General features: G+C 40.8%; 2 protein-coding genes and 1 long non-coding RNA gene across 3 annotated transcripts in view; 2 read left to right on the forward strand and 1 right to left on the reverse strand.

Moving 5' to 3' along the window:
* The window catches only part of TRPM1 (transient receptor potential cation channel subfamily M member 1), a 130,531-nt gene that overhangs the window by 20,352 nt on the left and 82,440 nt on the right, over positions 1–27,739 (forward strand). The window contains exon 3 of the mRNA XM_083850970.1: positions 25,857–25,965. Coding sequence (XP_083707096.1) covers positions 25,857–25,965 — 109 coding nt within the window. The remainder of the gene's footprint in view (positions 1–25,856; positions 25,966–27,739) is intronic.
* On the forward strand, positions 1,582–4,451 carry LOC310905166 (uncharacterized protein). Its single transcript, XM_083851074.1, has 2 exons — positions 1,582–2,610; positions 2,721–4,451. The coding sequence occupies exons 1-2, from the start codon at positions 1,818–1,820 to the stop codon at positions 2,750–2,752; spliced, it is 825 nt and encodes a 274-aa protein (XP_083707200.1). The 5' UTR covers positions 1,582–1,817; the 3' UTR covers positions 2,753–4,451.
* LOC310905178 lies at positions 4,463–6,523 on the reverse strand. The gene is made up of 3 exons (XR_014588842.1): positions 6,386–6,523; positions 5,510–5,564; positions 4,463–5,119 (listed from the first exon to the last, which is right to left on the reverse strand). It is a non-coding gene; the product is annotated as an uncharacterized lncRNA (long non-coding RNA).

Genomic DNA, 27,739 nt, shown 5'->3' on the forward strand with positions numbered 1-27,739 from the left:
CAATGGGACAGTAGCATCACCAGTTCTAACTACGCTGCTGTGTAACACCATCAGTGATCGGTACCGGCAAACTTGTTTCTGCATATCAATAACCAGGAGAACAAAGATTGCTGTGCACATTCCTGAATGCTAGAAGTCCCACTTTGTTCAAAACAACTCTTGTAGAAATGCTAAATGCTTCTTGTCGATCACGGCACCTGCTGGCCTGGCCTGTAGTTTGGTGGAGTTCGTTTTGAATAATACAGTCTCTTAGCTAGGTTTTTACCCATGATAACTCCCTTTTACAGGTATGGAACTTGCTGTGTTCATCTTTCTTCATCTTTGAGAATAAAATATACTTAGGTGTTTTTGTCTTAGCATAACTAGAACTTGTTCTTTTACTCTCACTCGAATCAGTGGAAGTTATGTATTGAGGAGGACTCAAAGGCCCGCCTTACTACAAATCTTGCTAGATAAGAGCCTTTTTTTCACTGTTGCTGTCTAACCTCTGAGTATGTTACTTTATGTTTTAGTGCAATTGTCAGAACAGCCACACATTGACGAATTTTAATTTTCAGTAAGTGCAACTGTGAGCTAAGATTCCTTCTGTAGCACTTAAGCTGTGGTTTTATATCTTGTTTGTTGATGTGTGAGATTTGATTTTGACGTGTTTTGGAAAATGTCACACAGTTAAATAGATTGCGGACTGTTACCTCAGACACCTGTTGATGGTGTTGGTCTTAGAAGTGACCCACTACGGACAAAAGAAGAGTGGTGTGTAAACATCCTCCATACACAAAAGCATGAATTTAAGTGAAAATAAGACTCTAAAGAACTTAGAATTTAGCCCTTTACCTTTTTGTTCCTGGTTAAGGACTCTCCCTCCTTTTCTGTTAGCCCTTCCCATTCATACGTATAAGTTTAGTATGCAAAAGTATCACATCATCCCCTAGGTGGGAGGTTTGTTTCTCTCTCAGCTTGTTTGAACTAAGTTGCTTATATTGTTTTCTCTTGCTTCTGACTTCCTGTCTCAGTAGTCTGCCTGCTCACTGCTGTGTTTCACCAGGAATACGTAATTCATCTGCATCTAACTTTTCACACTGAACTTTAGTGCATTATTTTCAGCATGCATGTTGGAAATTAAATTTCAGTGATGCATCTGAAAAGCATGTACACAAGTGATTTAAAAAATGAAAGAGTTCTGTTAATTGAATTAGATGTTCTTCTTGAAACATCTTTGAAAACAAGGGTGGTCTGTGCCTGGAAAGAATAACAGCCTAGCCTTTATGGCATATGTTTACATGCTTTGCACAATGGTGCATTTTGATGAAGCATTGTTCATAACTTGGCAAAGACCTCTTAAAAGGAATCTTGGCCAGAAGAAATGGATTTTTACCATTACAGGAGAAACAACAGTTTGGGATACTTTCAAATGATACGTGCGTGGCTCCAAACAAACCCTACTACCTCACCTTTCTTCTTGGTAGGGGCCTGTACAGACCATTTCCTGTATTTCTGCTTGTTTTTAGTGACCCTCTGGTGAAACTGATGCCGAGCTGTGAACGGGAAGAGGCACACTAGAGGTGTCCTGGTTCCTTGCTGTGGTAGGTGGCAGCTGGAGAAGGTATTCAGCTGTTAACTAGGATCTTAATGGCATTGAGATCTTTCTGTCTAGGAGAGTTTCAGCTTGGTTAAAGCGTGTGTTTTGTTCTGTGCTCCGAAGATAGGCAGTGATGGCTTTCTGGTTTTAGCAGAAACCAAGAGGCTTGAACGCACGCTTAAGGCTTTGAAGGCCTTTATTTGTGTGGTGTATCCTAGTGTTCTCAATTAGAGTGGTGATGCGAGGCAGGGTAAGCTCTCTCCGGCTCTGCGCCCGAGAACGCGTGCGGGGGGGGGGAGGCCCCGAAGCAGTTACCCCGGCCGGGCAGCCTGGGGCCGAGGCGCCGGTGGGCCCCCCCGGCCGGCGGCAGGCGCGGGGGGCGCGACCCGGGCAGAGCCTCGAGGCGGCGGGGGGGGGGCTCGGCTTCGCTCTGCCCGGTTGGGAGGGCGAGTGCGGGCGGCGGCGCCGTTGCCCCTTTAAGCCGGCGCCGCCGCTGTCCTCGCGTGCCCCGCGCGCCTCGCCCGCGGCCGCCAGCGCGCTATTAATAGCGGCGCGCGGCGGGGCGCCCCCGGGCACGCGCTGCGCGGCCTCGCCGCCGCCTCCTGCTCCGCTCCGTCTGCCGGCGGGGCCGGGGCACGGCCTGACACCCGGCCCCCTGCCTGGGGGTGCGACCTTCCCCAGCGGGGCTGCGGGACGCGGCCCCCTCCCCACCGCCTGGCCGCGGACACTCGTGCAGCTCCGGCTGGTGAAGGAGATTACAAAAATCTGTGTCGTGCGGGGCAGGTCTCGGTCCTGGCCCTGGCCCTTGTCTCCCGTGGGGAGAACGCTCCCTCCCCCTGCGGCTCTCCTCCCACGGGTTGGAGGAGAGGCAGTGAATCGCCACCTGCTCCGATTGCAAAGGCAAGGCTTTCCCTTCCTTCTGGTAAATGGGAGACATACAAGGAAAACGCCAACGTGTGTTCTCGCAGCAGTCCACCCACGCTCTGATCTGAGGAGGAAGGAATGGAGCGCTTTCCTTCCACCACAGAGGGGTATCATTTACTACACACAGACTGTACTTTGTAAAAGCAGTGAAGAGCCTTTGTCTTAGTGGAAAGGCCGTATAACAGTGTAATGTGTTTGTGTGTCCCTGTAATCACAGAGAAAAGAGAGGCTGTGCTGCGTGAGCAATAGGGATTGCCATACCGGATTAGAACCACCTACTTGAGTATCGTATGTGAACCTAGCCAGAAAAAGACATTACAGAGGAAGGGAATGTGTATCTCCCCTTTTCCTTTACTTCCATAAGATCAGAAGCATTGGAGTGTCTGCTTCAGTTGTTAGCTTATACCCTGGAACTTCGATGTCTGTATCCTTTTTGTTTCTGTACAATGAGGAGTACTCCTGTTATTAAAGTTATGTCATTAAAAAATGCTGTTCTTATTTTAATTCAAGTCTGTTGGAGTGTGACAGCAGCCCTGATTCCCCCAAGTTACTTGCACATTGTATCTGTCATTCATAAAGGGTTTGGGGGGGAGAGGGTGTCCACTTCTGATGCTTTCAATTTTCTCTACTACAGTTTTCATCTGAAAAGCAGCAGGTTGTTTCCACTGCATCGGATGGCTTCCCTACTCCAGCATGAGTACTGGAGCACGATTGCGTGCACTCTGCCACCCAACTGCTCTTGGCACTAGTGATATCTCTCTGATCAGCAACTGCCCGAGTAGTGACGTGCGTTGAAAACAAGGCCAGTTGGTTTGTTGCCTATGCCAGCAAAGCCAAATGAGCATGAATCATTGAATTTGAGACATTCATTTTAGAGCTTTCCTGGGTATTAGGGGATTTTCTTGCTTTACAGAACAAATGCTGTGTACATCCCTATGCCCTTTGCCATTATATTCCAGCTCCTTCAAATCAGCCAGTGGCAGAGAGAGTTTACCTTGGGGGTGTCTGAGGTGAAGGGAGCAAAAGTAATCTCTTATGTGCAGGAACGCCCTCAGCACTTTAAACCACAGTGTTAGGAGTCTCAAGTGTGCATTTGTAATGCTTTTGCCCTTTGCTCTGTGGAGGGGTGAATTGCTCTACGAATACGTTATGAACCTCCTGAGACTGTGGCACCATGTTATTCCTCAAAAGTGCCTGCTAGTAAATTCCCATCGCATTACAACATGGACTTCTGTCACAACATGTTAAAAAGTCATAGACAAATGGTATCTCATGATAGGATTTGTTCTGATAAACAAAGGTCTCTAGAGCCATACCAAAACCAACAACAACAAAAAACACAGTTCTGAGACTCAATGTAAAGATCAATGTTGCTTGGAAATGGTAAGAGAGTTGAGCGCCTAATACGTCCTTAAAAAAAAAAAAAAAAAAAAGACAAAATGAGGAAGTCATGAAAGGGCAGCCTTGTTTGTATATACGTGTTCTGGAGCGTCATCTTTTCTTTGAGTTAACAAATTGAACACAGCAGAACCAAATAAAATCTAGTGCTACATATCCACAGACCTTCATTTTGCTGGGCAGTATCGGTCACTGGACTGAGACTTGTCATCTCAGGAGCCTTCCGGAGAGGAATTTCCTGATGAAGTTTGTTCTGAGGCATGGAGAACTTGGGTCTGGAGTTTGTGGTCTGTCTGTTGTAGAACTGAAATACAAACTTGTAGTTCTGAGTGTGGAAAGATCTTAGCTGCGTAGTTCAGCCTTAGGTGGCAATAAGAACACCTTTGCTGCAGGACTGTTAGTTCTGCCAGCTCTTTGCATACCCACATTCTGCCTTTGGGTTTAGCAAAATGACAGTGTCTTTTACTTAGGCTCCCTAGAAATCATACTTAGGGAGGCTACTAAAAAAGACACGTTTTCCCTTGCCTTTTGCTAAGCATTTACAGCACGTTCTTTTTTAGGGCTTATCCCAGCTGTCTGTTGGTGCCGCACTGAGAGAGAGATCTGGGGTACTTCCTGCTTTTGACTGATAGACAGGAAGTTTGGCCTCTTTATGGTGACAAAGCCTCTTGTGAAGACTAGTCTGTTAGTGGTGGCAGCTCTGTGTGGATCGTCACCCAGATACAGACTTGCTTTGCTACGTGATGTGAATTAGAAGGAAGCCTCCTGCCATCCCAACAAAACGCTGAATTGAAGTGCTCGGTGAACTAGCAGTGCAAACAGTAAAACAGATTGTGACTACTCAAAGGAGATATATTTTTTTCAGAATCTGCTTTCAAACATGGAAGCTTTCACTTTTTGTTCTTGAGCTCATTTTGTATTCTTTGATTTTGGACTATTTGATTTATTATTATTTTGCATACTGTGAAGAATATTTAAACGTCACCTAGACAAGTTTCACACATCACATAGCAGACAATCTAAACACATCATCACTCAAAACTTTGTGTTCTGCTGGTCCTTGCTTAACCATGTGGTCCCACTGAGTTTGATGGGAGTTCACACAAATTCATTGGTGTTGATCAGATGTTAAATACATTTTTCACTCCAAATATTTACTCTTCATTTTATGTTGCATTTGAGGGCCTGCAAAAATTCTTCAGTCATGCCAAAAAATATCTAATGGAAAAATCAACACAAAGAGAAAATAATAGTTGAGAGAAAACAACTTCTGAGGGTAAAAGGGGCTACATGTCCTTTTGCTTTTAATCCCAGCCTGGGGATAATTTAAGATCTGCCTTAGACTGCTTTTTCAAACATGTTTATTACCACTGAAGAAGGGGATACGTTTTAACACTCTATGGCAGCATTTAGCCTGTTTTGTATAGGCAAAACAAATAATGGTAGATAGTAAAATTTTCTCATACACTTTTTCTTTTATAAAACTAATTACACAAGTTTGGAAAGCTTGGCTTCAAACTGTGGGTTGTTTTTGTTTTTACTACAGCTGAGATGGGAATTGGGTTGGGACACCCTGTGAACAAGAGGTTTGCAACCATATAATCTTACCTTGATGAGAAGTGTGCTATTTCATCTTGTGGGCTGTTTAATTTTCTCTTTGCTGCTGTAATTAAATGAACTGGATGTTACATGCATTTAAATACTGGTGAGAAACAGAGTAATAGAATGTTATCAATTATGCTGGCTTAAAAAAATAATAGACGTGCCTGGCATTCATCAGTGTATTGAACAATACAGCTATAAGACATGCTGATAATAGGTATAGATGTGACTGTTGGTAAAGCTTGGTGAAATTTCTGTTCTTAATTTAGGTCAAATTGTAATCTCTATTCTTTCACTTTTGTTAATGTAAATCAGGACTATTTTTTCTTAAACTGAGGTGTTATATTCTTTCAAGGGTCTGATCCAAAGCAACTAAAAAAGCTTCTGTTTTCAGTAAGTAATGAACAGCTAATCAGGTAATGAGAAAGTAGAGAATCAGCCTTGCAAATTGTAACAAAAAGGATTTCCCAGGTATGAGTTTTATAGTTTAAGGCTCACAGGAATTTAATAGATAGCTTGTTAAATATCACATTTAAGAAAAGGTTTTTTGAAACCATTAAGAAAAATAACTGATGAAAGTGAGTATGTACGCTGCAAAATATCTGCCTACATACACTTCAGATTGCCTGTCAAATCTTTTCAGTTCTTGAAGATGTGATAATTTAGTTCACTCTGTCCACTTGCATGTTCAAAACTCTGTAGAAAACAAATAATCTTTGAAAAATACCTTACAGGAAATTATGGTATATACTATTGACTAATTTAAAAGGCAAATTATGATGGAGAAGTAAAATGATTTTACCAAAGTCTCAAATGGCTAAGTAGCAGTAGTGAGGTTGAAAGTTAGCATGTGTTAGACAGGTGATCATTTTTAATACTTACCCCATTCCTGACTTTTTTTTTTTTTTTAAAGGTCTGAGTGGAAACATGGTCAAACAGAACTTGGGTGAATTTTATGGACACAAAGGTCACATCGCTCCACTTTCTCTTTTTCAATGAAACAAGTTGCTTTTCTCCATGCTATGTGGCGGAAACTAGCAGGCTGCCACAATAACTGAGGTCAGAACTATTAAATATTAACTTTCCGTGTAATAGGGTAGGCTTATTTGTGTTTGGAAATGTAGGCTTGGGAACCATTCTTTGGAAGTGACTCAGGCAGTGTTCTGTTGGCACTAGGAAGTCATAGATGCAGGGAATCCTGTACTTTTCTAGGCTGACTGGCGTTTAGCCTGCAGAAAAGAATTCACACTGATCTCTGTATTCAGAGAGGAAGAACAGAAGTAGTCCGAATTTTAAGAGTTTTTTCTTCCTGATCTTTCCCAACAGTATAGTAATTTAACAACAGTTATGTAGAGGATAGATTATTTTTAACCTAGATTACTAAATCAGTGAGACCCAATGCAACCTTACTGTTGTTTGTCTACAGCGGATTCCCGTAGCTAATTTTGGCTAACATTAGCAGTGAGGCAGTGTCTGAAAATAGGCTAAATAGGGTAAGAGGATGGGACAGACCCAGTAGCTGCCTGAGTGGGAGACTGTATCGTGAGTTTGTGTAGTGTTATGCAACAGTGAGGCCGTAATATATAAATCCATAGAAAACAGCCTTCATTAGTGCCTGTGCTCATGGAATTGGTTGATCGATTGGTTTAGAAGTTTTTTGATGGCAGTCACGTGGAGCCCAGTGCTCTCAAACTTGCTCAGTGCTGCAAGAACTACGAAGCTCTTCTGATGTGGAAAACAGGGATTTTCTTGTAGAACACAGAGAGTCCTTCAACTGCTCATAGAAAAGCAGCATTTTGCATTTATAAGTTAAAAATTAAACCTGACTGTTGGCCTAATTGCTCTCAGTGAGTCCAACAGAAACTTCAGTTAGTGACTAATGACTCGCACCAGTTAGTGACAAGGCAAATGGGCAGAACTCTGTGTGGCCAGCCCTTGCTAACTGGACACTATTTGTAGTCTTTGGAAAATTATTTGTAGGAGGGGGTTGTCCTGTGGCATTGTGGGGCTTTCAGTAACATAATTTTTGATGGAGCCTGCGAGGAGTAGCTGTTTGTTACATACATCTGGCGCCGTATTGTAATCTGCTATATCTATCTTGCATGTGGGAGTTGCATTCTAGCCTCCGAGTTTTAACAGTAATTTGTAAAATGGCATGTGCAGCCTTTAAGACTGTGATCAGGATGAGATTCTGTACTCACCACATCAAAAGGCCTCCATATCTCATGGCTCCCAATGGAGTTGGTGAAATCCTCTTCTCATCCCTGCAGAGGATGAATGTCACACAAGTGGATCTTTTCAATGCTGTTTAAGCTCCTAGAAATTCAGATAATGTTTAGTGAGATTTTCAGTTGCAAATCTCACCTGCAGCAAAGCAAATGGGAATTAGGTACACAGTGACATTTTCTGAAGTATAGTCTGCATTTTAAGGCATCTGTTGAAAAAATACTTTAATAAATCCAGCTCCAAGTCTCAATTTATACTCGTCTTGGAAGTTCGACATTGACTGTGGTGTTTGACATTGGCATTGGTGGGAATGGGCTGTAAAGATTCAGTAATTGGCATCCAACTTCATTATCACACAATGTTGTTTTGTGTTTTATTGTATAGTTACCCTCAATAAGTGGCCTGCATAGCTTGTTTATTTGTTATTAGGAAATACACATGTCATTCTGGTGAAGAGATGTTTGTCCCCTTTGCAGGCCTTCCTCGTGTTTGGTATTCAGATTACATTTTCTGAGAAGATACCATGGAAGAAAACTCGCCTCTCCGTTCTGCTCCTTCTCTTCAGTCCTTTGAAAGGGTATTGCATTGTTTATGAAATGTAAGTGCTTTAGGTAACGACTGCAATCAACGGTATGATAGATGATGAATATTAACAGTTGCGTTTCAGAGCATAAGCCAAATTCTAAGCATTTGAAAGAGAAATGAGAGCTTTGCCAGGTCTCATGCTTGTCCCACTGCCGACCGCTAAAGATTTGTTAAGGCGTCTTTGGTATGATTTTTGAGAAGCTTTTGGTGAAGTCTGGGTATGAACTAAACCTCAGGATGATCCTGTACAGCAGTTCCCTCCTAGTCCCAGCATGGACCTTCAGATGTCTCTTGCTCCTGAGTGAAATAGCTTCTGTTTCAGCTGAGGCACCAGGGCTGAAGAGTGCAGATTTGGGTGTCACTGTGTTTATGTACCAAGATGGCTGAGAAGCCAAGCAGGAATGCAGCTATGAGCCTATAAGCAGCATGGCATGGAAAAATAAAGCACAAAGTTTGTGTGTGCACGAGGGGAATGTACCCAGTGTTTTGTGCATTCCAGGAGAGGCCTCAGTAAAGACTGGAATTTTAATTCTCATCTGACAACATTCCACAAAGACAACTTGCATTCCCTTCCAGCCTCCCCCTCCTAAGAGATTCCTTTCAAAAAATTATTTTGGCTTATTATCATTATTCTGCCTTGGCTATCAAATAACTGTTGGAGTGCCAACAGTCAGAAGAGATTAGGTGCTTTTTGTTTAGTTCCTAGTTCGGATTCCCTGGGATTCATTAGTATTATCTATTTTTCCCTCTTACAGACATTATTAGTGATGTAACTTCTTAGGTGTTATTCTAAATCAGGATTGGAAACATCACCAGGTACACTGATATCTCTGCAGGGACTCTAAGTTTCCCTCTACTACGCCCATGGTCCCTTCAAACACACCCCTGTTTGTACAGTACAAGGCCGTTAGAAAGGCAGGAAAGAGGAGAGGCAGTGAGTCATGTTAACTTCTGAACAGCACAATTAAAATACAAACCCCACCTATTCCAGTAGGAACACCAATCTTGATCTGCACAACACCTGCTGTACTGTGTTTCAGTGTTCTTTTCAGATTTTTAGTTCTTAATATAAATATGGAAAGTAGGCCACTTTTAAGGAATTTGAATGAAGAAAATGTTGCTTCTGGACCTGAGATCAGGAGAACCAGACTTCGCACACAGTAATACGTTCATTTCTGGGTTACAAGCTCTATGCAAAGAGGTGCAGAAGTCTGTTTCCTTTATGTGTGTGGGCGTGCCAGCATTGGTAACGTCCCATTTAAGCTACAGCTGATGGTTGTGTAGCTAAAATCATAGAACAGAATAGCTGCTTCAAATGAGGCTGCTTTTATCTCTCTCATTCTAATATTAGTAATTCCAATAACAGTCACGGTAGAACTTTTTATTACAATAGCTACAGTTTAGCACTGTTGAACAAAGGTGTCAGCTTGGGAATCCAACTGCCAGTATTTTCTTTCTTTCTCTATTATAAGAATCAACCTGCCTTTTAATTGATAGTCATGCTTTTTAGAATGTCAGTTTTGGTCATTCAGTGATGTAGCCGTAAGAAGCAGAGCACAAGACTCACAACCTAGCAAGGGGGAAGACGACTTGGCTGACTTGCGGTCATTGGTCCCAGCCAACATGGGTTCATGAGGGGTAGGTCCTGCCTAACAAATTTGATTTCTTTTTATGAGAAGATCACCCATCTAGTCGATCAAGGGAAACCAGCTGATGTGATCTTTTTGGACTTCAGCAAAGCTTTTGACATGGTTTCCTGTAGGATCCTATTGGACAAAATGTCCAGCATACAGCTGAACAAAAACATCATCCGATGGGTGAGCAATTGGCTGATGGGCAGGGCTCAAAGGGTTGTGGTAAATGGGGCCACATCTGGCTGGCGGATGGTCACTAGTGGGGTCCCTCAAGGCTCCATTTTAGGGCTAGTCCTCTTCAGTGTTTTTATAAATGATTTGTATGTAGGACTAGAAGGTGTTTTGAGCAAATTTGCCAGCAACACCAAACTTGGAGGAGTTGTGGACTTGGATGAGGGTGGAAAGGCCTTGCAGAGAGATCTGGACAGATTGGAGAGCTGGGCGATCACCAACCACATGAAGTTTAACAAAGGCAAGTGCCGGGTCCTGCACCTAGGACGGGGCAACCCTGGCTATACGTACAGACTGGGTGACGAGACGCTGGGGAGCAGCCCCGCAGAGAGGGACCTGGGGGTTGTGGTTGACAGCAAGTTGAATATGGGCCATCAGTGTGCCCTGGCAGCCAGGAAGGCCAACCGTATGCTGGGGTGCATCAAACACGGCATCGCTAGTCGGTCGAGGGAAGTGATTGTCCCGCTCTACTCTGCGCTGGTGCAGCCTCGCCCCGAGTACTGTGTGCAGTTCTGGGCACCACAGTACAAAAAGGACGTTAAACTGTTGGAGAGTGTCCAGAGGAGGGCGATGAAGATGGTGAAGGGCCTAGAGGGGAAGACATATGAGGTCACTTGGCCTGTTCAGCCTGGAGAAGAGGAGGCTGAGGGGGGACCTCATCGCAGTCTACAACTTCCTCGCGAGGGGGAGTGAAGAGGCAGGTGGCCTATTCTCCGTTATCACCAGTGACAGGACCCGCGGGAATGGTGTTAAGCTGAGGCAGGGGAAGTTTAGGCTGGACATCAGGAAGAGGTTCTTCACTGAAAGGGTGGTTGCACACTGGAACAGGCTCCCCAGGGAAGTGGTCACTGCACCAAGCCTGTCTGAATTTAAGAAGAGATTGGACTGTGCACTTAGTCACATGGTCTGAACTTTTGGGCAGACCTGTGCGGTGCCAGGAGTTGGACTTGATGATCCTTACGGGTCCCTTCCAACTCGGGATATTCTATGATTCTGCGACTTTCTTATTTTAATGATTCTAAACAGCTTCAGCATCTAGGAAGTTTTATAGCATGTATACAGTATCTCATGTCTGACATAGGTCAGCAGCATTGTGCCCTGTAGTCCTGTTCCTGGCACACCTCTTAGAAATGAACTGTCACTAAGGTCCTGAGAAACTGCCAGCATATTGCTTTCACGCTGACTTCAGGCTTCTCAGGTCCCTCTACCATGAGTAAATGGCCTAAGGTATGGGTGAGAATCCTTGCTCATAACTTTAATTAGTTCCTAACATAGATTAAACCATCCAGAAATGTCAAAATAGATGCTCTGTGGAGATCTGAAGGCTAATTAATGTGTGGGAGTCAGAGCTATTTTTTTCTCTCTGCTTTATTCTCTTACTGTTGAGCTCAGTCATGAAGTGTCGACTAGAGGGAACAAGGATAAGCACTGCCTCGTACATCCTATGTGACTTACCTACGTCGCTGAACTCTGCTGGGGATGGAAGGTAAAGTTGCCCTGCAACAGTGCCATACAGGGTGGTTGCGAAGGATCCTCCCAGGAGGAAACGGAGCAAACAAAGCCTGTGCTGTTTCCCTGTTCCTTGTGTCACCCATTTTAGATGGTATAGCTGCCTCGCTGCAGTAGGGGCCACACTGTCAATATTCAAATTCAGTGTCAAATGACTTTCTAAGCTTTTTGAAAAATGCCACATTCGTTTCCGAGGTCCCCCAAAAGCCTTAAAGACATATCAGAACCCTCACCTCACCCCATTTTCAGAAAAAATGTCAGCGTAGTTGAAAGTCCCTGAGATGAGCTTTCCTTTGAACCACAGTCCCTCTGTGCCATGTTGACAACATAAAAGGATAGGCAGGTGGAATCTGTCCCTTAGGAAGACCCTTTCCAGAAGGACTGCTTGTATTTTCCTCTGTCTGATTGTTCCTTAGACCCTCTTAAAAAACATGATGGCTGTGTGCCAGCGTATCTGCCAGACTGGGCTGTAACATGGGCCACAGTGGAGGTGTTAGGAGCGCTACGTGCTCTGACTGCCTTCTGCTTGGAACACCGCGAACCAGCGCAGACAGCAGAAGGGTCTATTTACAGCAGATAGGAGCCAAACTGTTCCTGCATGTGAGGAATGCGGTGACTTAAAAATTTGTCTTCCCTGTACAAGCTTAAGAATAAAAACACGGAGAAATACAGCTGGTATGTGGGCTAGCTGAGTAAAAGGTAGACCTGGGTTTCAGAAAGAAGGTCTTGTGGTTATGCCACTAAGGTTTGCTCTAGAGGTGTACTTGGCTTAGGAATCGCCTGTTTCCTTCTCAGTCTGCGTCCAAATGAAATGAGGTACCTGCTTTCCCTTCTGGTAAGGAGGAATAGCTGGGGGGAGTTTGGTGGTATAGGTTGGGGACTGGAACATTCTGAATGCCTTACTGGGAATTGACAGATACTCTGGGAGAAGTCTGAGGACCTGGGGATATTTAACCTATTGAATTACCTTTTTGTCCAGCATCCCCAGCAGTGCCTGGACATTGCCTGAATATTTGAACACTAACTGAAACCAAAAAATGAGCTTTTTTTTTTTTTTATTGAGTTCGTTAAAAACAGAGCCTCAGTCAAAATCTTTAAATCCTTAACTTAGTTCTATTTCAACATTATGTAATGCCCATTTTGGATACTTCTTACATTAGCAGTGAAGCAGTCACCACTTAGAGTAGCTATAAATATCCTTATGTATTTTCCAGAATATAATGTAATAATATTAATAATTTTAAGAGTTTCTTACTACCAGCTGTAAGTCTAATTTTCTAACAAGATACTGCTAATGGTATTTTTCTGGCTTCAGCAGTTTTCTTTGTCTCAGGGCCCCCCTTAGGGGGACAGTGGGTTCCTAGCCAGAATGTTTGTTTTGATCCTGTAAAATGAAGTTTTGTTGGAACAGTGGCTTGTTCTCCATAGCATTTACCTGCTTTCTTCATTTATTATAGTCTAGATTTTGCTACATCAATTCCTCTTACGTTGCTGACAGCCTAACAGCATACAGCTCAAGCAGATGAGTATCCAAAAGCTATGTCTCTGCTGATCAGAACTACATTATTCTTGCTTCAGTTAGTCCAGTGCTTCTTCCACCAACTGATAAAATTTTGATTGTATTAAAAACACAATTTCTAAAACATTATATGTGAAAATTATTCTTAAAAAAATCTCCAGAAGTTTCTTTCACTATGTGCTTCAGTGAAAAATAAATTTATGTGTCAGGATCAGTCACTATCTGTATGTAGTCATAAGAATTACGGAGGCAAGTCATGTATAGTCAGTTGACCATGCAGTCAGTGCATATTCTTGCTCTGGGTCTTCCAATCTTTGTTAGTATAGTTGCACTTTGGTAGATGCTGTCTAGAGGTGTGGCTGAATAGGTCAAAAGGGGGAGTAAGATTCAACAGTGTGAAGAGCAGGGCTATAGTCAGCTCTGTATAGGGAGATGGAAATACATCTGTTTGGATTGCATTATCTATATGAACCTATTACACAGTCTCAACCCTACTTGAGTTAGGTAGAGGGAAGTAATATTTTTGAATGCTTGTAACTCAATCTGTAGAGACTCACTTTAAAGGTCAATGATGAGCAGGATTTTATATTTTTTTTAAAACTGTATGATCTTTAATAAAGGCTCTGTGGAAGACCAGTGTAGATGATATTACCATTGCTTTGGAACACAGTGTACTGTTAGCCAGCATTCTAAGAAAGTGATTAATGTAGCAGTGGATACAGCCAGGGAACAAGAACGTGCAGAAAACATGCTACTTCTTTAGCGATGGAAGCTTTGTCTCATTCTGCAGTGGGCAGATCAGGATTCCCTGCAAGTTCAGTTTGTTAATCCTCTTCTCTTCTTATAATTTTAATCTCGTCTTTGAGTCTTCTTCTGGGTTGCCAACAAGATGTGCTTTGACTTTGAAGGTCTGTTTCTTTTTAAGTTGCTGTCAGATTGGTCTAAATGAAATGCATAATTTCTTTTTCCTTTCAGTTGAAGATAGATCCATGTTTTTGCAGTTTGACATCTGGGACTGGTAACTGCTTAAGCAGGGAATTTGTGACCCTGGTAAACTGTGACTTTAGTCAGGAAAATAAAAAAATGCCTGAAGTACTGAGCCACCTTGCATTTTCCTTGTCTGCCACTGTCTTCCATGCTTCTGTGAAAAAGGAATAGGCTAAATAATGAGATAGAATCAATGATCTAAAGTGGGAGAGTTGAGAAGAGACTGCTTTTTATCCTGCTCTGGGAAGAACAAATGGTGGAGGGATATTTGATTTGCACAAGATAAGCTATTACCAGCTAGTTTCTCAGAACTGTTAAGTAAAAAGTGTGGTCTAGTCTAATGACTCATTAAAATGCTGTTTCTTTCCCATGTCCGTGCCAAACAAGTGTATTGCTAGCTCCATCTGCTGGACCCTGATGAAGTGAACAATGTAGTGAAGCTTGGCTGGACACACAGGGAAGAAATGTGCCGAAAACTGAAGCACTCCGTGCGTGTCATGGAGACAGTGAGGAACCAGATGGGGATAGCCATCTCCAGAATGTGTAAATGTAAAGACTAATTAAAGTTTTTTTTTTCTGGTTGCATTCATTATGACTTTTGTAGTTACTTTAGGGCACAGAGAACAACCAAAACCACATAAGGTTAGAAAAACAGTATACAAATCTGTATTATGTTGGCTTTTACTTCGGCATATGCTACTGCAGAAGAAAAGCGACTGAAGATAGTTTATCTGAGTCTGATAAATACGAAGTTGATGAGTTATGCATAAAACTCATAAGTGGTTTCCCAGATGTGGAAACGAAAGGATTGCTTCGTAAGTAGCAGACCAGAGAGTAATTTCAGACTTAGAGTAAGTATGTTGTTCTGTACGTTTCAGACAACAACTCAATGGCTACTGACAGTGTCACACCTGATGGGCTTCAAGGACTTTTCCTACAACTGTGTTGCCACCTTTGTGAAAATTCATCTGTCCATTAATTTAATCTTTGTCTCACAAAAAGGCAAAAGAAAAGGCTTATGAGGCCGCTTCTTATCTGGCACTCTGTCCAGCACAGATTTCTTTGTTTAAGTAATCACATATCTACAGTTAGGAATACGATGTTTTGGCTCAGGTGCTCGGTATGTTTAATAAAGTCCTTGTTTTTAATCAAATCCTTGAGAGACATTGTTAGGGGGAGAAAGAAGCAAAAAAGGTAACTGTAGTTCATAGTTCATAGTAATGGTGGTACTTTCCACAGAAAAGGGCCTTTACTGCTGTTATGACACAGAGGTCTCCATATCTGAGAGCTCTTCAGTGTTCTGGAACACCGGAAGGAGGAATTGAAAAGCCATGGGAAGAGCGATTAAGATGAGAACAGATTTTTTTCCCTTTATTTCTTTTGCCATGGTTTAGAATTAGAATCTTTTGCCAAGATTCTTGCTTGGAATAATTGGAAGAAAACTTTTAAGAAATGTCACTGTGATTCCAAGTTTTTCTGCAACATGAGTGTATTCTCTAATGGAACCAGAAGGAATTCAAATATTGGGGAATATCTCAAGGTTAACATCAGTACACAGAATTGCTGCACAATCTAGTAGTTATGACTTTGGAAAGTAAATAGTTGAATGCTGTGGACTAACTGAAGGTGGTTAATTGTGAGTTACAGGTTTTGCTGTAGGGTATCTCATAATCTAATTTTCTGGAAGATGTTGGAACACCAGACTTACTGAAATTAAGAAGTGTTTCTTATGTGGAATTCTTTGTCTGCAGCCTGTGATGCAATTATGTCCATTTGCAAAATATTAATTATTATTTCATTTTCTAATCAGATATTAGCCAAAAGTATCAGAGAGGGACCAAGGTCTTATTAAATGCAAAAGACAATCTACCTGCACTGTATACCAGAAAATGGAATTAGAAACTGATCAGTCTACTGTAAAGGGATGAGAGCAAAAGACCAGAGAACTGTTAAGTCCTGGACTACCTGGCAGCATTATCATCCTCTATTAGCTTAATACCCTAACAAGCTATTAGAATTTGAACTTAAGCAGGAGTGTAAAGGTGTAAAGCCCTGTAAACAGGCAGTTCAAGAAATCATTTTTTTAGGATCTCAAAGTTGAAGTAGTGAAGTCTGTCATGGACTGAAAAGCTTTATATGTGCCTGCTCTCCAGAGCTGGCTTCATGGAGAACTCAAGTCACACTGTGGTTTTGTGACTTCTAGAAGGCATCCTATAAATTCAGCCAGATGAGAAACTATATTATGTGAGATGCTTAGCACAGGCCACCAAGGAGAATACGCAGATAGGCAGCCAGCTGCAACTCCTGTGATGAAATGGGGCAGTTCAAGTGAGCACGTATTAGTCAACCTTATCTGATGCCAGATGCCTCAGTATAGTTTGTTTAAATAACATGCTTCAGTATGGTACAGGTACCCCTAAACAAAAAATGCCTCATGTAGATGTTTGTCAAAATTTGTGTAAAATACCTAACTACCCTTGCAGAAACGCAAACAACTTGTGACAGAGAAATCCATTAAACTCAATGTCTGTGTTCACCTGTGCCTTGGAAAATGTGTTACTGAATAATGTTATTTGCAGCTGTTTCATCAGAGTTTATTGTGATTACAGCTATGTTGCTAGTTATTTGTTTCTTTTTAAACTAGCAAGGAACATCAAACAAAATGTCTCCAACCAGTACCATTGTTCTTGTTCCGGCTGCAAATGGAAGTTACAGGTGTTAACCCCTCTAAGGATTTGTTCCATTGTTTGGTAAGTAGCCTGGTTCTAAGTTAAATGGTTAGAAAAGATTTATTGGCTTACACCCAAAATCTAAAAACAAGTGTAAGCACTCTCCCTTTTCTGACATGGCTTGACCTTCTTCTCTTTTTATAATTGCTACCATATGGGGCATAGTATCAGCCTGCTCCAATCTGCTGCTGTTGATTCTTCGAATGACAGGTTGTGACACATAAATGGAAAGGGAATATGATGTTATTGCATGTTAGCTGGTATTAGAAAAGTAAAGCACTACTATCTGTTTGTTAATTTAGTCTTAAAAAGCTACATACGTGCGTAATCATTTAATATTTTTACTCAAAGCTAGAGTTTTAGAAACCCTTTGCCATATCACTTTCATGATTACCTGTGACACAGCACTGTCACCTTGGGCAACCAGTAAGTCTCTAATAAGAATAAAGCCACTAGTAGTCCATAGCAGCAAGCAGGCTTAGTAGAGGGAATTAGGAATTAGCCTTTTCTAATACCCTGAGTAGACGTTTGCACATCCTCTAGCAGAGCTAAAAGAACCTCTGCATGCTAAGGGCTATGGAGAACACTTTGATTTTAAACTAAACGTTATGTTGCTATGTCTAACTAACGTCCCAAGGATATGGTGCTTTCACGATGTCTGACAAGGTAGGTGCTTCTCACTTTTCTATTTTAAGCAAAACTGTAAGATAAAATGAACAGATTGTATGCAACTGAGAAAAGAAATGTATTCTTTTTTACCATTGTTTCACTGGCCATTTGCTTGTGTCAAAGGTCTTTTGCAAAGCAGGATGCTAAAATGGCTCATTTTATGGCTCTGCATTTAAGTGAGATGAGAACTGCTTTTTTTTTTTTTTCCAAGTGGTATAGTGCTAGCTGCAATTCTTCAGTCTTCTGAAACTTGAACTTGAATTAATCTTAAGTAGTTTAAATCTGAGCTTTTAATGCAGTAGCATCTTACATACCTGGAATTTGTTAACTAAATAAAGACATTCTCTTTCTTTCTTAAATTTTTTGGCAGAAGAGAGAGATTTTTTTCATGGCTTCAAAATGAATAATGAAAGTAAATTTTTAGCCATCTGAAATGTGCTTGAGGAAAGAGTACAGACATACATATCTTTTGATATGTACTTGCTAAACGCTACATCAAAGTTCAGGTTTCTTTAGTACCAACTGTATTGTAGACTAAACATTGCTTGTAAGCAGGACAGTGAAAGAAAGAGATGATGAATAAAAAACGACTAATGTTTTATAAGCAGAATGCAAGGCAAAGATTTGAAATGAACTAACTGGTGTTCTTTTTGTTGTACTGTCATGATGATATCTTCGGTCTTCCTTGACCTGAACAAAAGGGATAGATTTCTGAACATTTTGCAGTTCATCTCACTTTACCAACCACACTGGGAATCTATAGTCAAATGATTTTGGAAAGGAGAAGAACTCTGCAGTTCTCTAGTGTGTTTGTTATGGAAAATGGGAATTAATAGACAGTCTTGTGCCAGTTTGTGCTTGAAAGTGTCCCAGCAGAGCAGATTTGGGGGGTCATACAAATTTGCTGAAGGCAATATAGATCACCTTGCTGCCCATCTCCAAAATTCTCAAACTATTAAGTTCTAAAAGTTTCATCTAAAAATTGTTACTTTTCTAGTATCTTGCAGTAGGTATGGATTTAAACACCACTCAGCTGCTTAAAATGTTGTATTGCAAAATAGCTTTCACTAAAAATGCAAACTTTCTCTATTCTGGCAATTTAGAAACAAAGAATGTTAGCAATGATCCTACTAACTCATCACTGGAAGTTCTAAGGTGAATTACCCATCCCTAAATGAACAAGAAAGAAAGGTCAGCCATACCTTTGTAAGGTATGGTGTGTTAGTTGTACTGTTCTGAGGAACAGATTGTCATGCTGTTTTTAAGATGAATACATAACAGAAAATCAAATCACATCAACGCAGTAGTTTTCCTTATTGATTAGGTGACTGCTGAAATGGAGCTCGGCAGCGGGCTCCACCACCAGCCAGGCCTTGAGTGGCTCTGGGACAAGAAACTGCCTACACCTTGCTGTTACTGCTACAGAGGTGAGAGCTTGGAAGTTTTGCATAACTCACAAAACACAGCAGTCAGGAAGCAAATATGGCCCCACCAGCTGCCTACTTATCAGCGTGCATAGAAACCAAACACCTCAGTGGCAGCGATAAAACCTTAGTCTACCATGGGTACATCTGTTTCAGTTGTGAGGACTCTTGCTGAGTATTAATGCAACCATGTATGTCATGACTAACACAGCTCAGACATCCTCTCTGTGGCCCTAGCTACCAGTTTCAGGGGTGTTAAAGGGAAATTCTTCGAATGGTCTTTCTACTTGAAACTTCATGTTAATTTTGTTGCAGAAATGTTGCTTGATTTACAGTTTTCTGCTAATAACACAAGTTTGAAGGTTATCAAGATGTGCAGTCATCCTTTCCTCAGACAGCACAAGTTTGGAAATTAAAATTCAAAAGTAAGTTGTGGGCAAACATTGTTCTTGTGAGAATCCATTTAACATAGATATTTGGGATAAAATGTGGGTTAAGCAAAGGAAGAAAGAGTCACTCATCTTCAGGATGAGTATCTGCAAATGGAGTCAGTCAGGGATGTAATCATTAGGAGTAATTCCATATGTACACGTTCAAAGCTACAAATGGCTGCTTTCAGTCTTGTTCCTATTTCAGTCTGGTAGTCAGGCTTCCATCACAGCTAGTTTAAAACCCTCTACATCAAGTTAAGACCATGTTTTAATTGCAAAAATGCTGATGGTTAAGGTTCCTGTATCACTGAGTTTCTGTTTGGGATATTTTATTTTTTTCTTCAGTTACAACTAGATAGGTCTTGATAAAATAAGCCTTTGGTGTTCAGTTTCCTGAATCTTATTAGGGAAACTTGACTCTTGTTCATGGATTGAAAAATACGCTTACTGTTGTAAATGTTTTCTCCTTTTAATATGAGTACTTTTTTAGTAGAATCTTGTGGGAAGTCAGATGGCAATGTACACTTTCTAAATTGATTTAGTCTAAAAAAAAAATCAACACGTGGTGTTTCTGATTTAATAATTTTTGACAAGATCCGAGAAAGCTAAGGCATGGACCCTGTTGAGCTAGGTACTATACATACACAGTACAAAGATGATCTTTGTAAGTGCGTGCAAAGAGCTAAATGGAGTCATTTGACTGGATCTGCATCACAGGTATGCAACCATGTTATATTTTCATTATTTTGTCCTTTTGTCCATGTTAGTTCTCATTTAAAATGTCTATGTGCTGAGAATTCCTTAGCTGTAATGAATCACTGTAACAACAGTTTCTAATTTAACAGTGGGCCCAATCCTCGCAATCCTGGAAAAGCCTAGTTCAGACCAACTTCATTAAAGGTGGAATTCAGCCTAATGCGGAGGACTGGCATAATGCCAGTCTATGCTTAACTCTCCTCTAAGTCCTAAAATATGCACTACTTTTGTTTCTGAACGATGGTAAATTTTACTTGGGAAATTCCACCCTTGTAAGGTATGTAGGATTGGGCCCAGAAGGCTGTTGGTAGTTGCTAAGGAAAAAAGAAAAAAAGCAACATGTTCTCTTGCACAGCACAGAACACACTACTTCTTGGCGAACTACAACTTCTCTGGTATTCAAGATGTTTTCTTCATCTTCTGTCAAATTTATCTTGGACTTCATTATTTATGAATGTGCTCTCAAGATACCTTCTAGTCATAGAACATGGAAGACTTTCTTTTGTTGCACTTCTGTTGCCCTGTAGCATGTGAAGATGAAGTTCCTTGAGGACAGGTGGGAAAAGTTGTTTTTTTGAGTAGACTAGAAAGCAGGAATTTATTGACTGGATATGTGTATGTATACAAACACTGACTGGGTGCGTTCACTTTCTCACTTTATCTCTGAGTCAGGAGCTGTTTAAGAATTGGATGTTAAAGTAGACCAGCTGTGTAGGTTAAGCAGGCAGCAGTAGGGTGGTGGTGCCACAAAGGCAGTTGGTTACTCTCCCATGCAGGGACCCGGTCTGGTGCTTCTGCGGGGGTGACTGTCCAGAGGTTTGCACAATCTTGTTTTGCTCCCACTTAGAGTATATCTTCAGTAAAACAGTATCTCTGATGTCAGATCAGCATCTTGGTTAGTGTGTTTTCACAGGCACAACTCTGCTAGCCCTATTATGTGGAGGCATTGGGCTGTGATCATTTCTACGAGTAGGAAACCACAGGCATGTGAGGAAATACTGCCCCCCCCCCCCAAAAAAAAAAAAAAAAAGAATCTGCTTTCTGTCTTAATTTCCCCGTGCCCACTTTCAGTCGGATGTTGATGTTTTGATGAGAATTCAAAATAAAGATCCTGGAAAATATTTTAATTAACAGAGGTGAAGGAGAAAAGGAAGTATTCAAAAGGACTGTAAGCAGCCTGGACTGAGATGGTAGAATGGACAGCTCCCAAAGATGTGTAGAGACTTCTGGAGAAGCAGTGCGATGCATGCACTAAAAAAGGCATTCCTATGAGGAAGAGGATGCTCCCAGAGGTACCTTATTCCCCAGATGCACAAAAGCCATTACTCTTACTGACTGGGAAAGAAGTAGTTTGATGACACCGAGCAGGGAACAAACACCCATTTTGTAGTGTGGTGCTCTGGTGATCTCTGTGCGAAGGGACTAATGGCAGGAGAGGAGTGGGCTAGTACATCTGCAGTTAAGCAGAGCCATCAGCTGCTGTATTCATGGGCAGAGAAGCACAGTGGGTATACTGTTCCTTCTCATAGCCGCCCCAGTTCAGAGCTTCCTGTTGCTTGCAGTCTGAATGGAATATTTCTCTGCCAGCCAAAGGGAAGATGTTCCACTGCCTGCAAGACATCTTTGTGTTGATGGACAGAATTGCTTGCTTCACTCAGAAAGAAAGTTTTGACTGCCCAAATGCGAATTCATGGAGTCTGTAAGAGCCTTCAATATAACAGTGCTCTGCTGACTTGTATATGCTTTTTCCGTGAATGCACACAATGTAGTTTAACAACTGTTTAAAGAGATCTTGCTTTCTGAAGCCACTTTAAGGTCAGTTCAGTGGTGCAGCAGTAAGTGCACTAATCGTTGATGTAGGCACAGTCTAGATGGTCTATTCCAACAGATATGCTTTTTGCACTTGTGAGTTTTTCCCAGCTTAGCGAGTAAACATACAGTCTTAGCTGACTGGAGAAAGATTAGTTTACTTCAGTGGGCTTAATCTATGACATAGACTAATCCTGATGTGATCCTATTACTGCAAGGTCAGGTTGGATTTTGTTTTTGATTTTCTAGGTTTGCTCATTTGACTCTAGCACATGTCTTTTGGAGCAGTTTTTGTCTTTGTCTGTCTCTGAGGCTTTGTAGTCAGGAGAAAAAGAGATGACTAACTCGTGATCCCAACCACAAAAATGTTAGGAGATTGACAATGAAAGAGGAAGATAAAAAAGAGAAGTCCCCTCTCCGTTATATATTCCCTTGTAAATGTAACATTGAAATTCAGGAAGTAGCAATGAAAATCCACCATCTTCTGTCAGATTTCTGGAGATACCTGTGACATGAGTTGTTCAGATGGAATATATTACTGTGATAAGTGTTCCTAGTAGAAACAGAGTACATGAAACTGAAGGAGCTGTTAAAGGTGGGAACTCTGTGTAATTGCTGCTGGACAGAGAGACAGGTAATGGATCTGTCACACCTAACTTTCATTTGTCTCTCACCATAAGAGGGCGTAGCAGGCTGGTGGCTGTTAGGTCCAGATGCTGCTGGTAGTGATTGGTTGCTGTCCAGAAGTTTTTTGTTTCCAGTGATTAGCCTGGCACCTCTCACCGTGGAGAAGGAACGGGATCTAATGTCCTAATCAGCAGATAAAAGGGATGAGGTGCCTGTGAGAATGCCTGATACTGTCTTCCTCCAGCATTCGCATTACACTGACAACTGTTGCCTATCCCAGGAAATCAGGAAAAACCTTATGGATTTTGCCCTATTATTCTCCACAGATTGACAGCAAAAAGCACGGTCACATTTATTATCTAGTGCTTGGCGGGCAGATGAGAGCAATGAATTTTTTTCTGCATAGCTTTGTGCAATCTCCCTTCACTTTATTAGATTCCACTCCTTTGAAGCACGTTTCTTTTCCTAACAAATTTCTGTCAGCAGAAGGTAAAACACCACAATCAGAAAATGCCCAGTGTAAAGCTACAGCTTGGTAGCTTTGAGGCCAATGTCACAGGCCTCAGTGAGTTAAGCAATGAGAATAAATGAGGATCAGCAATAAATGAGAGGTGCTAAGCTCTGCCAGACAAGACTGTCTAGGAGATGCTGATTCATTGCTCACTGACGTGTGAGAGATTACAGAGCTGTGCTACCTAACTGTATCATCTGTAAATTTAGCAGGAGTAGAGACCTTTAAGTGCTAGAGTTAGAACGCAGAGGTAGGATCGATTCTGTTGTATTTGTATTCATCTTCTGTTGTTGTTCTTACCTTTGGTGATATATGAATTCTGAAATGAAATGTTTGGTTTGTGTAGACTACTGCTGACCCTCTTAAGTGAGCACCCTTGACAATTCAACTGAGGTTCCCTACCACCACTTTTTTTTTCCTTTCAGTAAGTCTCATTAATGTTGGCTAGGTACTTCTGATAAAATTTATCAACATTTTAAAACTCATTACTGTGAAGAACTGTGGACTTGTCAATATAGTTGAGAATGTTCTTGTGAAAGTGTAGGGACTGTTTGCTCAAGGATTTTGCATACACTAATCATACTTTTATCTATCCAAGAACTCTTTGATTTTACACATATCATGGAGTTAAGAGTGTTTGCATAGATTTATATGATTGCTTCTTTTATTCAGATGGAGAAACTGGGGCATCGGTCCCGTAGAAGATCAGTGCCAGGGCCAGGAAGAGAGGAACTGAGAATCAGATAACTTCTAAAGCTATTCTGTATTTTATGTTTGCTTCTATCATGCAGCTAATCTCTATTTCATATTCTCATTATTTTTATATCAAAATGTTTTGAATATCCACATTACAGGTCTTCTCTAGATTAGTAGCCATTGTTATTTAGTCCAAATATATTTTATGTATTCCGTTTATTTTTCTCATTTGAAAAGCAATTTTCACAATCACAGCCAACCTCATTATGTATAATACCAGTGCATTATGGTTTCTAATTAAATTCCTTTTCTTACAGTGTTACATCAAATAAAGATGGAAGTTTCAGAAGATCTGTGACTTTTTTCCCATGCTAATATAACGTAAAATTAATTAAATATTAGACATTTTAATGCTTATATTTCCAAAGGGAGGAAAAACAAAGTATAAGAAAATGCTATGCTTTCCGTTCAAGAAAATATATTCTGCAGAATACCCACCAGATGGAGCTGGTGATAACTTTAAAAAAAAAAAAAAAGTGTTGCTTGCCAGTGAGACCCAAGTGTTGCCAGTGATGGAGCTCTAAGAAATATTTACAATTAAAGGTACCAAATGGATGTGGCACTTTTAAATATTTCTTTGGCATTCCACAGTGAATGCCAAGTGCAAATGAGAGAACATTAGCATCTAGTGAAAGTCTGTCTTTTCCTCTTTGTAGAACTGATGGCATTGCTGTCTTCATCTCAGGAATGATGGAGCACATTAGAAAGCCTTGTTTCATCACGTAGTATGTTGCAGATGAGCAGATTTCCAGCTTGCCTGCTGTGCAGACCCTCCTTGCTTACCTGGGCAAGGAGTGGGCTTTTGTCACCAGTTGTAGGTATCGTCTTGAGGTGGGAAGCAGAAGTACGCTACTTCCTTCCTGAGTTACAGGCTTATGTGTTCAGTCCTCGGATCAGTGGAGTTTTGTGGGCTAATACCTAGTGATGCAGGTTCAAGGCTTCAAAGCTTACTTGTATTTAATTTCCTTAGTTTTACGGTTTAATTTCTTCATTTCCCTCCTTCACTATCTTTTTGAGTGCTCCATTATTAGGTGAGTAAGAGAAAATCTCTCATTCAGCCTTTACTTTAGTTGCTGGTGGACAATGAAACGTTGTGGATTTATGTAGCTAGCTTTCTTTGAGACCACAGTATAGCGTTGAAGAAGGTGGTGTACTAGATAGAGAAGTATTGTATGTAAGTGCACTTTTTTATTTTTATTTTTTTCCACAGAAAGAGCTTCCATATTTGTTGAAACCTCTTTTTCGAAACAGTCCTATTTTCCTCACAAAAGTTGAACCCTGTAGTTTTACCAGAAATGTTGCTGTTATTGAAACTTTTATGGAATTTATTTTGTGTTCATATTTTTTCCCTATCAGAATATTCGCCTATTGCATCATAAATCTGTTTTTTTGGGGGGCAGGTGAGTTGGAACTAGACGGTCTTTGAGGTTCCCTCCAACCCAAACCATTCTATGATTCTATGAGTCAGTGCCCAAGGGTGGCATGACAAAGAGAACTGGTAGGTTTCTGCGGGCTTTACTCCCTAGGCAGATTATGGAAGTGAGGTTACTGAAATACATTTGGTTGTTTAGATGGTCTGTTCTTAGGCTATTTCTAATCTGTGAGCAATAGGGTGGTAATGCAGGCACCATGTTACAGGCTCACTGGCACAAGAAGAGGTTGTCTCTTTACCTTTCCTCCACATGTCCCATGATCTCCTTAATTTCACCTTAAACATGGTTTCTTCTTGCAAGAGGAGGAGGATGGAGTTGATAAATAACAAGGACTCTTGGAATGGGTAATTAGACAATGCTGAAGGAAGAATGCTACAAAAGTAGCTCACAGTCTTCCTCTGAGCTTTTGAAGTATGGAAATGACTGAATGGAACTTCTGTGCTATGTATGTCACATGTCAGTTATATGCTGTCTGAATTTTATTGTGTAATTTAAATCCAAATATGTTTTTGCCTAGGTTACTACAGCATTGCTATGAGGAGATGTAGTTCACAGAAAAAGACGTTGAATTTTCTTCACCCAACAGAAAACAGTCCCCAGGAACCTACAGTGTGCTCATTCTCATGGTATGTAACCAGTGCTGAACAATAATACTCTGTCTGTACTTCATTTCAGGGATAGAAACGAAAGCATCAAGAGCAGTAATCAAGTGCATAACAGATAAGACCTATAAATGAGATAAAATAATAAGGTACCTCAGTATATAACTGGAGTGGAAACTGTCAAAGGGAATCAAAGACTATGTGCTCCCACTATGATTTATGTTGTGCACAGAAAGTTTTACAGAGTTCTGTAAAAAATTATAAAAGCAAATTAAAAACCATGTATAATTCTCTATATGCTCCTCATTATTTGAGTTGGAGTTACTCTGATCTAAGAAAGATGTCAAGCTCTGTTTTGCAAAATTATGATTGTTTTTGTTGTAAATAAGAAATGCACTTTGCCTAGAAAAAATATCATACTTCCAAGCAAAAACATCATAATTTCATGAATTGTTGAAGTTTCTTCAGAACTTGAAAATGTAGAACTTCTGTATTTTGTCCCTTATCTTTAGAAATGTACATGTGTGGAATTTTTTGTTTTTGTCTCTCATCATCTGGACTTCAATATATTTCTATTTAGCTTGGTATTAAGTTATTGTACCCTACTATGCAGTGTTACCGCTGCCTGTTCTGCATTTATGTTGGACAATGCTGCATTTATGGTCATTAGATTGTGTTTCTCAAAAGAAGAAGAAATAAAATTTTAAAAGCAAATTCTTTAGTTTTTAATGAAGAGAAGGAGGAAAGCTATAAAAAATCTTAGGAGAAGAAAATGTGTTTTTTCTAAAAGCAGTCAATTTTATAATGGACCGTGATGTAGTGGGATATGTTTTTTCTTTTGGCTAATAATGAGACCTAGAAGTTGTTTCACAGCTTTCCCTTCATGACATAAAAGTAATGTACTACTACTTTGGTCTGTGTGATTCCCACCCAGCCAGTGCATCTGAATGTGTAGGTGTGGGTGGTGGAAAGTAATGCGATGTGGTCTCAGTAGTAGTCCACTGAGAAGCCTGTGTAACTAAACAATAATCGTTTTTCAAATTTTAAACATTTTGTTACTGTTTGAAGTATGCAAGGCTCCAGAACAAGGTGTGTTTATTACTTACAGTTTTGTTTTCATATTTGTCCTTCAAAAGTGAATCTACTGTGGCAAAGTTGTCTGATTTGGAAAGCAAAGTGATTCATTAGTAGCCAAGAAACTTCTTGCTTCTTTCCTTTAGCTTGTCTATAGAGTATTTTCCACTTTCATTCTGCTCAGCTCTTCTCAAATGGGCCCTCCATCACCTGCTTTGGAGTTCATTGTGCAAAACTATGAGAAGCTAGTCTATGCAGCTTTTTATATGTACTGCAGTGAGGGGGGGTGGGGGAGGGGAACACACAACAACAGATTGGAAGAGGCTGAATTTTTGAAAGTCAAAAATATGTTAAATGACTGAACTGTCTCTCTGAAGCCAGCCAATTTGCAGGGAATATATAAATGGATTAACAGGATTAAATCATCTTGAAGAGTAATTTTGACCTTTCCATTTGTTTTCAGATTGGGAGAGTAGCACGTTTATCTTCCTTATAAAAGAATAACAGGTGGGCTTCTGAGACCCTGAAAGGCTTCAAAATAATAACAGGTAGCTTGCAGCACCACAGTGATTTCAGACAATCCTGGCATATGCTCATGTCCTTCTGCAGGAAAACTCCTGTTGAAGTAGAAAATGGATTTGCTTGTAGGGACACGTCTGGAGATTTTGGTAGAAAAACATAACTAATTATGACTATCCTGGAGTAAGCACTTTTGGAACAGCAT

Source organism: Anser anser, assembly GCF_964211835.1.
Source record: "Anser anser genome assembly, chromosome: 10".
NCBI lineage: Eukaryota > Metazoa > Chordata > Aves > Anseriformes > Anatidae > Anser > Anser anser.

Bases quoted from the DNA above. Each gene is read 5' to 3' on its own strand.
- LOC310905166 (XM_083851074.1), top strand. From the start codon at position 1,818: ATGCGAGGCAGGGTAAGCTCTCTCCGGCTCTGCGCCCGAGAACGCGTG. The intron at 2,611-2,720 runs GTATCATTTACT...CTGTAATCACAG, and splicing joins TTTCCTTCCACCACAGAGGG to AGAAAAGAGAGGCTGTGCTG.